Source organism: Centropristis striata, chromosome 16 (assembly GCF_030273125.1).
Source record: "Centropristis striata isolate RG_2023a ecotype Rhode Island chromosome 16, C.striata_1.0, whole genome shotgun sequence".
Taxonomy (NCBI): domain Eukaryota; kingdom Metazoa; phylum Chordata; class Actinopteri; order Perciformes; family Serranidae; genus Centropristis; species Centropristis striata.
In genome coordinates this window covers 24,427,301-24,439,176 of record NC_081532.1, presented here as the reverse complement: position 1 = coordinate 24,439,176, position 11,876 = coordinate 24,427,301, and the positions used below count along the sequence as shown (strand labels likewise).

The following is an 11,876-nucleotide window of genomic DNA, read 5'->3' as shown; positions in this document are numbered from 1 at the left end:
GTTTTTTAGTCTTTTAGTTTTTATCCTGTCCTGTTGTCTTTTAGTCTTTTAGCTTTTATCCTGTCCTGTTGTCTTTTAGTCTTTTAGTTTTTATCCTGTCCTGTTGTCTTTTCGTCTTTTAGTTCTTATCCTGTTGTCTCTTAATCTTTTAGTTTTTATCCTGTCCTGTTGTCTCTTAATCTTTTAGTTTTTATCCTGTCCTGTTGTCTTTTAGTTTTTATCCTGTTCTGTTGTCTCTTAATCTTTTAGTTTCCATCCTGTCTTGTTGTCTTTTAGTCTTTTAGTTCTTATCCTGTTGTTTCTTAGGGTTTTAGTTTTTATCCTGTCCTGTTGTCTTTAAGTCTTTTAGTTTTTATCCTGTCCTGTTGTCTCTTAATCTTTTAGTTTTTATCCTGTCTTGTTGTCTCTTAATCTTTTAGTTTTTATCCTGTCCTGTTGTCTCTTAATCTTTTAGTTTTTATCCTGTCCTGTTGTCTCTTAATCTTTTAGTTTTTATCCTGTCCTGTTGTTTTTTAGTCTTTTAGTTTTTATTCTGTCCTGTTGTCTTTTAGTCTTTTAGCTTTTATCCTGTCCTGTTGTCTTTTAGTCTTTTAGCTTTTATCCTGTCCTGTTGTCTTTTAGTCTTTAATTTTTATCCTGTCCTGTTGTCTTTTCGTCTTTTAGTTCTTATCCTGTTGTCTCTTAATCTTTTAGTTTTTATCCTGTCCTGTTGTCTCTTAATCTTTTAGTTTTTATCCTGTCCTGTTGTCTTTTAGTTTTTATCCTGTTCTGTTGTCTCTTAATCTTTTAGTTTCCATCCTGTCTTGTTGTCTTTTAGTCTTTTAGTTTTTATCCTGTCCTGTTGTCTTTTAGTGTTTTAGTTTTCATCCTGTTGTCTCTTAATCTTTTAGTTTTTATCCTGTCCTGTTGTCTTTTAGTCTTTTAGTTCTTATCCTGTTGTCTCTTAGGCTTTTAGTTTTTATCCTGTCCTGTTGTCTTTTAGTCTTTTAGTTCTTATCCTGTCCTGTTGTCTCTTAATCTTTTAGTTTTTATCCTGCCCTGTTGTCTTTTAGTTTTTATCCTGTCCTGTTGTCTCTTAATCTTTTAGTTTTTATCCTCTCGGTCCTCTCAAATGAGGTATCTGCTCAGACTGAAGATGTCCCTCCTTGCGCTTAAAATAGTGTGTTTCACCAGCCAATAGGGAGACAGCTAGAGTGTGGACCAATCAAATAATGGATGCTATCTTTTATGGGTCATAATATGACATGCAGCAGAGTGTGGAGGCCGGGATGCGAACCGGCGTCCCATGGAATAAAATGCATTAGATGGCAATTTCCTATGATAGGACTATGATAACTCTTTTTAGGATTACTTAAGATAAATTATACATAAATATGCTGACATCTTAAATAGGTGACGATTCAAATAGCTGGCTAATATGGTAAATAGGTGTATTTTAGGAGAGAGGCAGTTTTACAAACAGACGATACCCACCACTAAGGTTTGCTCAAAAAGGGCAAAGGAACCCACCCAATACACAGCATCCATTATTTGACTGGTCCTCACTCTAGCTGTCTTCCTATTGACTGGTGAAATACACTATTTTAAGCACAAGGAGGGACATCTTCAGTCTGAGCAGTTAGCTCAGCCTAAGAGGAAGTGCTTGTTCTGAGTGCATGCACATAAGTTTTGAGAGAGCAGACTTTAGATTTGAGTGCATTGATTTGGCGCAGGACATATTTGAATGCTGGCAAAATGTCTGTGTCCAAGAAGAAGAAATGTGAGCACATGTAACGGATGTGGGTCGGGCATAAACACAGCTGGACTCAGGAATCACTTTTTACTGTTTATTCCCTCATCAGTGTAAAGAGCACTGTGCATTTTAATGATTGAAAACAAAGTTATCTAAATTAACACTGAACACTAAATTAAAACATGAAAACCTTATGTACACAATGAAAAACAATGCCACCTACTGGTCAAAATAATATAGTGCATTAAATCTTGATAAACAAACAGAGACAACGAAAATGACATCTAACAAAAGAAAAACACATACCTGCAGAGGACAGTTAAGACACACTGAGCTGCCTCTGGTTTGCACTGCACCTTTCCTCCCTAAACATATACAAAAATAACAGCATTCAACTAAAAGCAGCAATGTATGTGAGTCACATGACCAGACGACCTGCCGTAGTAAAAATGGCGCCAAAAGAACTAAATAAAAACTTCTGCTAAATAATATTAACAGTTGAACCGCCCAAAACATCTGTGTGACATTACAATATATCCACAGTATATAATATATATGACGGGTTAACAATGTTAACTTAACATAAACAACTTAATTTACAGTGAAAACACGAACATATAGCAGCAGCAACTTCCTACACAACTTACCTTCATCAGTGGAAATAGCGCTGAGGGATGGACGGGAGAGGGTACGGAAGCCAAGGAGGCACAGGAAAGACCAAGTCCAAAAAGGACATTTCAGGGAAACAAAATGAAGGAAATAAGGAATAATAAGGAAATAATGGTAAATTAAAACATAAAATTAGGATAAAATTCACAAATACACAACATAATAATTAAATAAAAGCTTAATTTCACAATTACAAAATTTAAAATTAAAGTACATTTTTGACTCTGTTACACACAAGCATTTGATTTTTGACTTCAAGACACAAAACACACAAGTTAAAACAAGATTATGTAAGATAAAAATATAAACACTAGCATCAATTAAAATTCTTGCCTTGGAGAGACTCCAGAGAGACAGCATGACAAGCAAGAAAAACAGAAAATATTGTTTCGGTAAACTGACGTAAATCCAGAGCAGGTCAAACTTCCCATGAAGCCGACTTTCTAAATTCAGCGTAAACAAGTCAACCAGGGGAAAAACATAACTTTTCTCCTGGATTTGGTGAAGTTGGCATGGCAGAATTGGACTGACATAGAACTGACTGCTTATCTGATTGTAAAAGGCTCCTATGCCCTACAAAGTCTAACTGCAGTCACTAAATTTTTGGTCGAAATTGAGTTATAACCAAAAATGAACTAGTTGATGATTGTTTTATCTTGTGACAAAGTTTTATATTTCAATTTTGCTTTATTTCAGAGAAATAATGGTATAAAAATTGCAGTAACAACAAATTCCAACTCAAAACCAAAGCAGACTGCAGTAACTTCACTTTGACATGTATTTCTTGACCCCAATAGTTTGCGGTTTTAAATACTAGATTACATTCTTTAAAGTCAAATAAAAATTAATTAATTTCAGAGTGGTATGAAGAGATGTTTTTAAGCTTAAATTTACTGCACTTCACCAATAACTACAGGGGACAGTAATGCAGTTACTATTAATAACACTGGATGTGAATAAATTTGAGGGAACAGTTTTGTGTGTTTGAAGAACTTATAAAAATAATTTTGGTGAAGCTAAAACTTTGGCTAACAGATGGCAACATCTCATCACATATGTGAGTCCGCTCGCCTCTCTGGACCCCAACTGAGTATTGTTTATGTTTCTGTTTCTCTGCTCTTTTACCTCCATTTATATTATTATAATACTATGTATTTTATTGTATATTTTTGTTTTGGGGGTTGTCTTTTTTGTGGTTCTTTGTTCTAATGTACCGTTTTAAAAACAAAAATGTGGAAACAAGCTGTGGAATAACGTATGTCTTGTATTGATGCTTATGAATACTGATTTCCAATAAAACACATTATATATATTTTTAAAAATCATTCTGCCGCCAGTGTTATGACGGGTTCAATGCAGAGCAGCTCTTCTTCATCCTCTTCACGCCCTGCAGTGGAGCAGGAGCTGGTTCAGCTCCCTGCAGCGGATCTTATCCTCTCACCAGTTAGCCGCGCGGCCCCCTTTTTAATGCATTTTCTGGAATTTTAAACAATTAATTAAACTATATGCAGCCCGTGAAGAGGGCTGAGTGTGAGCTATTGGCTGGCGAAGCCCAGAAAATGCGCACCTCTCTCTATCTCTCTCTCTCTCTCTCTCTCTCTCTCTCTCTCTCTCTCTCTCTCTTCCTGAACACTGTCATGTGTCGCAGTTTCGTCTTCTTGAACAGCAGTTACATCCTCCTCTTGTCCTGCTCTTCATCCTCGATCCTCTTCTCTTGTTGTTGTTGATGATGTTGAAGATGATGATGATGATGCTGTACCGGCCTTCATGTTCGCCTTCATCCTGATCTCCTTAGTGATGCTCTCCAACTCTGCATATTTCACGGAGTCCAAATCCATGTTTCTGTGATAGTGAGAAGTGAAGCTGCTCTCTCTCTCTCTCTCTCTCTCTCTCTCTCTCTCTCTCTCTCTCTCTCTCTCTCTCTTTCGCTCTCTCTCTCTCTCTCTCTCCGGCTGAACGTGACCGGGGAGCAGCGCTCGGTGCTCTTTATTTAACGTCTTCAAATTGAGCGGCAGCGGGAAGACGGTCTTGCCGCAGATCTGCTCCGGACCCTGCTGCGTGCTGCTGGAGGAAGAATGTCGTCCTATGCGCCGCTTTATGCGCCAGCCTCCTCTCTCCAACCCGAGTCTCCTCCACACCTATAGGCTGGTTGTTCATTTTTTTTTTTCAACATTTTAAGCTAAACTCGTTTTGATCTCACCTTGCCGCTGACGCTTGGATGTTGATAAAACGACGCGCATGCGTTGCTCTTGGAATAATTTTGCAGCCTAAGTTGCATCCCTGAGATCTTGTGTCAAAGTCATTGGCAGTGATGTGGACTACTCTGGACCGCGGATGCTGGGGGCTCTGCTGCTTGTCTCTGCTGGCTACTGTAGTCTGCGGGGCGCAAAGGTGAGCTCCATATGCCAGCTTTTATTCCACACAGGCCCCAGATTTCACATTTCCCTTTTTTCTCAATCGCAATGTTTTCTCTCCTCAGCGCCAACGAGCCTAGCAACATGTCATATGTGAAAGCCACTGTGGACAAGCTGCTGAAGGGCTATGACATCCGTCTACGGCCTGATTTTGGAGGTAAAAGATCCAGCAGTGTGCCACCGAACCGGACTACCGTGATGCTTCATGCGCACTAACAGTCCGCTCTCATGTGTTTCAGGCGCCCCGGTGGATGTTGGCATGAGCATAGACATCGCCAGCATCGACATGGTGTCTGAAGTCAACATGGTAAGTTCTGCTGTTTTCACTGTGTGTTCACTCTCCCACAAACCCCACAAACCCACTGTCAGTCAGTCCGGTTAGCCTCTTTACTTGGTGCAGCGCCCCCCCCCCTCCCTGCTTCAGCACCATGGAGAGATCTGCAATTTGTCAAAGCCGATCCGTATGCATCAAGTACTTCCCCACGGTGTCACAACCGGCGACAGACATGCAGAATGAGGTGTGTGTGTGTGTGTGTGTGTGTGTGTGTGTGTGTGAGAGTGTGTGTCTGCTTGTGTTTCCTACATAGTGAGAACCGGAACACATTTTTAACCAACAGAGTGAGGACATTTTTGCAAAGTGAGGACATTTCAGCTGGTCCTCACTTCTTCAAAGGCTTGTTTGAGAGTTCAGACTTTGTTTTAAGGTTAGGCTATTATTGGAAATCACTCTGTCTGGAGGAGACGTTGTTTTCTGTATCCTTGAAAGATGTCTGTTTTTTATCTGACCTGTAGCTCATCATATATGATAATAATAATAATAATAATAATAATAATAATAATTATTATTATTATTATTATTATTATTATTGTGTTCAGCCGCCCAGGCACCTTGTTACTGACCAACTCCTATTGTCAACTGACTGCACTGGCAGGATTTATGTCCCTTCTACAATAATAATTGTACTTTTTTATGTGGGCATGAATAAATATTTCAAATGTGTGTGTGTGTGTGTGTGTGTGTGTGTGTGTGTGTGTGTGTGTGTGTGTGTGTGTGTGTGTGTGTGTGTTCCTGTATTTCCTACATACTGAGGACCGGAACACATTTTTAACCAACAGAGTGAGGACATTTTTGCCGGTCTTCACTTCTTTAAAGGCTTGTTTGAGAGTTCAGACTTTTTTTAGGGTTAAGGTTACAATTAGGTTTATGTTAGAGTTAGGGTTGGGCATTTAGTTGTGATAGTTAAGGTTAGGTTAAGGGGATGGGGAGTTCACTACTCCAATGAGGGCCCTCATAAAGATAGAAATACAAGGGTGTGTGTGTGTGTGAGAGAGAGAGAGAGAGAGAGAGAGACGAGAGAGAGAGACTGTTCAGTGATTCCACTCACGGATCTGCAGCCCGGCGTGAGCCCGGTGTTAAAGAAGCGGGAGGAAATGGATTAAAGGGGGGAGACAGAAGTATATGAGACATCTTTGTGCATGTTTTGTCTTTTTTTGTCTCAGTGCAGTAATTACATAACGGCTGTCAGTGAGTCAACAGGAGGAAGGAGGCCCAGTAAAGCAGTGTCTGCATAATATGATTTGACCACTTAATACAGTGTAGAATGCAGCGCTGTCAAGGTGTCAGTGTTGTATAGCAGATGCAGCTGTGTGAGGTGTCTGTTAACACATTCTGATAATGTTGCTTTACATGCAGCCCTATCTCCTTTATCTCACTGTTGAAGTGATCACTTATATTGCACCAGAGATTGTTGTATTTTTGCAGGAGCTTGATATAAACAGTTGAAGTACACACTGCAAAAAAGGATTCTCTAAAACCAGATAAAACAGTAAATCTGAGGGAAATGATCTTGATGCATGGACAGATAATTTCACTTGACAAGATTTCTTAAATTAAGATTATTAAATCTAGAAACAAGCATGTTGAACACTTAAAATAAGAATTAACTGGCCTGAGCAGAGTGCACTGCAAATTATTTGTTTTTTACCAAGATAAAAAAAACTTTAGATTTAGAAGTGTTAGATAATTTATCTTGTTTTAAGAGTTAATTTCTTATTTTAAGTGTTCAACATGCTTATTTCTAGATTTAATAATCTTAATTTAAGAAATCTTGTCCAGTGAAATTATCTGTCCATAATTTCCCTCAGATTTAGTGTTTTTATCTTGTTTTTAGACACAGTGTATATTGTACAAAATTATATAGGGAACTGTTTTCTCACAATTTATCTGCCATCTTATATTTATTTTTCCGCATTTATTAATTTCTTATGAAAGATGTGTTGGTGTTGGTGGCAACATCTTCCTTCATCTCATTTTAAAGAAATAAAATCCTCTTTGAACTCAGAGGGACCTCTGCAGCCAATGAGCAGCCTCACTTGTTGCACACTGTGCTCTGGCTGTACATGATGGAGCTACTGTAGCGGGTCAACATGGAGCTGCTGGTTTAATTAGTGTGCCTGAAGGCAACGACAGACCTTATTCAGAAATAAAATATATTAATTGTAATACATAAGTATGCAACCAATGTGCTGCAGGCAGTGTTGGAGGAGCAGAAGATGCTATACTCCTTTCTTCAGCAGCAGAGTTTGCTGGATTGTGCTGTTTCAAAATGTCCGAGTGGTTTTAGAAAAGTATTTGATAAATGGATGTTAGCCAAAATAAGAACAATGTATGCTAGGGCTGGGTGATATGGAGCAAAAGTCATATCCCGATATATTTAGGCTCCTGATATTTTTATCGCAAAGTGAGAGCAAATGTTCAGTCAAAGTCAAATATGACATGTCACAAGTAGTTTTATTAAAACCGTTTATTTAAGTGAACATAAATGCTGTATAACAACAGGAGTAGCTTTTTTAAAAAAAAACAAAAAAAACAAAGCTCCATAAAGTGCACATTTAATTAAAAAAAATATATCTTAAGTAAAAATAGCCTATGAAATAAAATAAGCCAATCTTTTTCAGAAATAAATATATGTATATGGGAAAAGAATAACAAACATTACAAAAATAACAGTATTTATATATAAAGAAAGAAAAAAATTTAACTCTATAGATATATGCGATATGGTCTAATTCCATTTCACATTTAAAAATATATCAATATTTCTTTTATATCGATATATCGCCCAGCCCTAGTTGTGCTGTTTCAAAATGTCCAAGTGGTTTTAGAAAATTATATAATAAATGGATGTTAGCCAAAATAAGAACAATCTATGCATGTACATTATATTTGTGTAAATGCCACTGCATTTAATTATTTCAATCAATGGCCTAAAACAATCCCACAAACACTGCAAATATCTTTCAGTTCCAAATAAAAGTGCTTGGCTGGGCATTTATCCAAAATATTTTTATTACATCTCTTAATATATTTTAATTTAAAACTATAACCCTTGTTTATCCTAAACAAACAATTATGCTGTCCAGTGTCCATTGCTACTTGGAATGTATCAAGTCAAAGAGAGGGAGCAGGTAGTACTGGGTTAATAACAGGTAGCTGATTCATCAGTTATAGCCCTTCACACAGTGACTGAAGCAACGAGCCACTGCAGCCACTGGGTCAACTGTCATCACTTCTAGGGGGTTAACATTTGATTATTTAACTTATTACTTGGTCTGAGTTGGTAAAATGTTTAGCTAACACAGGGAGAGCATACTGATTTTAACCACTAGGGCTTTCTACTTGACTCAGCAGCCACTTCAGAGTGGAACATAATGAGACTGACAACTGCAGTAATGCACCTCTAAGCTTGTTTGCCAACCAACAATAAACAGAAGAAGAAGTCATTTGGACACTTGGGCAGTCCGTGGCCTAGAGTTTAGGAATAGGGGAAATGGAGGGTTTCCAGTTTGAATCCAATGACTGACAGGTCAAGGATGGGCGGCTGTGGCTCAGTTGGTAGAGCGGTCACCCACCAATCGGAAGGTGGTTCGATCCCTGACCATGGCAGCTACATGTTGAAGTGTCCTTGAGCAAGATACTGAACCCCAAATTTCTCCCGATGCTGCGGGTCATCGGTGTGAGAATGAATTCCCAATGGTGACTGGAGGCACCAGTGTGCCCTGGTAGCCTCTAACACCAGCATGAATGTGTGTGTGTGAACGTGTGAATGAGCGCAGTATGTACTGCCCCACAAAGTCTAACTGCAGTAACTACATTCTTGGTCGAAATTGAGTTATAACTAAAAATGAACTCCTTGATGTCTGTTTTATCTTGTGACAAAGTTTAAGATTTCAAATTTGCTTTATTTCAGAGAAAAGTAATACAGCACAAAAATTGCAACAACTTCAAAATCCTACTCAAAACCAAAGATAAACTGTGACTGTGATACAGCTCAGCCTTGTATTTCTTCATTGTGTTGAATAGTGATGGCAAGAATAATAGGAATTATAAGTTTATTTGATAGGGAAATTATTATCAAGATAGTGATTAAGTGAAAAAGTGAGATAAAAGTATATTAAGACTAAAATTACATCATCAATACATGTAGAAATAGGTGACCTATCTATAATTCCTTTGGCTGGCCAGTTAAAAAACATTAGATCACTTTAAAGCAGTTTTTCTCAGTTTGACCCTTTGTGTAGTTACTGCAGTTAGACTTTGTAGGGCAGTGTAGTGTAAAGCGCTTTGGATAAAAGTGCTATATAAGTGCAGTCCATTTACCATTCAAGGACTGAAGTGCCCTTGGGCAAGGCACCTACCCCTCCAGTTTTAGTTTGCTTTTAGACAGACATGGTCATGTGTCATCTATTCACCCCAGAAACAGGTGAACTTTCTAGCACACATACACAACGTGTGCTGTGCTCCTCTTCCCTCCAGTCTGTAATCTGATCTCCTTTATGCTGCTGGCCTCGGCTCGACACTAAATCATGTACGGCTTCTATAACTCACATTCAGTGCTGGAATAACGTTAGTGTGCAGTAGTAACTGTAGTAAACTGCAGTGTATTATTTTTCTCATGAGTTGGGGCCTGGGTCTGTATATTGAGACCAGTTGGATCGTGGTTCTTCACTTATAAGTTATAATGTTTGTGCAGATAATGATGTGCTGCCATTGTCAGCCTAGGTTATGCATTACTTAGCAGCTTGACTTGGAGCTGAGCAATGCAATGCAAGGATGCTCACTTAAAAAAAAAAATGTATTATTTCTAAAGAGCAAGGTACACTGTAAAATAAGATAAACAATAGCTACGCAATAAAATTGAGGCAACAGATTGCACGCAATATTATTAATTAAATCTAACTAAGTTACAAGTTGAGTTAATAACAAAAACGGACTAATTCTATTGTGTTGGCTTCATTCAAAATTCTCTTGATTTAGAATTACATACACATAAAGATTATATTTAATGTGGTCAAAATAAGCAGATTCTATCTCAAAAATGTTTATATTAACCCTTTATCGGGTGAAGAACCGTTTTTAATAACTTCAGCGGATATCCAAAATGGGGTCCACGTGTCTCTCTGTGAGGTCATTATGTCAATATTTTCGAAAAAAGAGTTGCAAATTTACTAGATTAAAGTGGCAAATCTACAAGAAAAAAAGTCACAGATTTACGAGAAAAAAGTGGGGGGAAAAGCAACTTTTTTCTTGCAGATTCACCACTTTAAATCTCATAAATCTGCGCATTTTTTTGTTGTAGGTTTGCCACTTTAATCTCAAAAATGTATTTCTCAAAATATTACCCCCCTCCCCCTGGTCCATATGTTGTTGTTTTTTCACACATTCTGGCAGTATGTAATATCCTCCAATATTCTCCAGGGTTGAAATTTGGAATTTGCAAGTATTTCAATGAGTGCCAGATTAAGAGTTAAAGTTACTTAAACAACTGCCTCAAAATCACGGACGCATTTATATTTAATACATTTTATCAAATATGTTAAGTAAAATGAAATGACTACAGAATAATTTATTACAGTGTATAATATAGTTAGTGGCTAAAATGTCCTTTCTGCATTTGTAGATTAAAAATGAGTAAGGCTAGTTAGCCCACAGGACAAACACACACCTGACCCTTAGGGGCCTCCAGAAATAAAAGACTGGAATTTTGACTTAGATTATTATTCCTTTGATGCTGGTCTGTTCACAGATCTTTGTTTTGTCGAAGCACTTTGTGTTTCTTGCTTGAAAAGTGCTTCATACAAATGGTAATTTATATTACGCGGTAAACCCTAGATGTACATTTACAGTGAAATCTGTCATAACACTTGTTATACTGATTATTTAAATGGAATCTGGAAGAAAAAATATGTGATTGCAGCACTTTTATTTAAAGAAATGTACTGTAATTTTTATAGTGTAATTTAAATATTCAGTAATTTACGGACAGACCTGTGAATAGTATTGTATTCAGGCTACATAACACAGTGTTATTTATTTCTAGTAATTCAGAGTTTGGTGCATTCGCCTTCAGTAGATACAGATATGTTTCCAGGAGTAGAATGAAGAATCAATGTATTTCATTCATTTAATTATAACCAATAAAATAACAAAATAGCAAGTATCTATAATATAGTTAATGGCTAAAATGTCCTATCTGCATTTGTAGATTAAACATGTTGTAAGCTGTCTAAATTCTAAAGATGGTTGCATATTTGGACACAAGAATATTTGCCAATTGACTCTTATTCAGTCCAAGAGTTAGGAGCTTGTTTGGACACATGGTTCCAGCGTTCCAACAGTATAATCTGAATGTTGTTGATTTACACACCACAAACCACAAACTGAGTGGTTCTTGGTCCATCTCCTGTAAGCTATAGCAGAATGAGTTGTTGAGGGTAGAACTGGAGGAGTGTTTAGCTAGCTAGAATGTTGAAAGAACATTTTGCTTTGCCTTTGAGAAAAGAAAATGACAAGAGAAAATAAGAGTGAAAGAACTTCAGAGGTTAGCTACAGAGGTGACCAACACTGCATCAGTGTTTTTAATCCTCGTAATGCTGTATGATATATGATATATATGACATATTTTTAAGTGTGATATGGAATTAGAGCATTGTTACATACATTGTTCTTATTTTGGCTAACATCCATTTATTATATAATTTTCTAAAACCACTTGGACATT

At 37.4% G+C, this 11,876-nt stretch overlaps 1 protein-coding gene across 1 annotated transcript in view; it reads left to right on the top strand.

Annotated features, from left to right (window-relative positions):
• Positions 1-4,002: 4,002 nt before the first annotated feature.
• The window catches only part of gabrb1 (gamma-aminobutyric acid type A receptor subunit beta1), a 150,785-nt gene continuing 142,911 nt past the window's right edge, over positions 4,003-11,876 (top strand). The window contains exons 1-3 of the mRNA XM_059352919.1: positions 4,003-4,792; positions 4,881-4,972; positions 5,055-5,122. Coding sequence (XP_059208902.1) covers positions 4,713-4,792; positions 4,881-4,972; positions 5,055-5,122 — 240 coding nt within the window. The 5' untranslated portion in view covers positions 4,003-4,712. The remainder of the gene's footprint in view (positions 4,793-4,880; positions 4,973-5,054; positions 5,123-11,876) is intronic.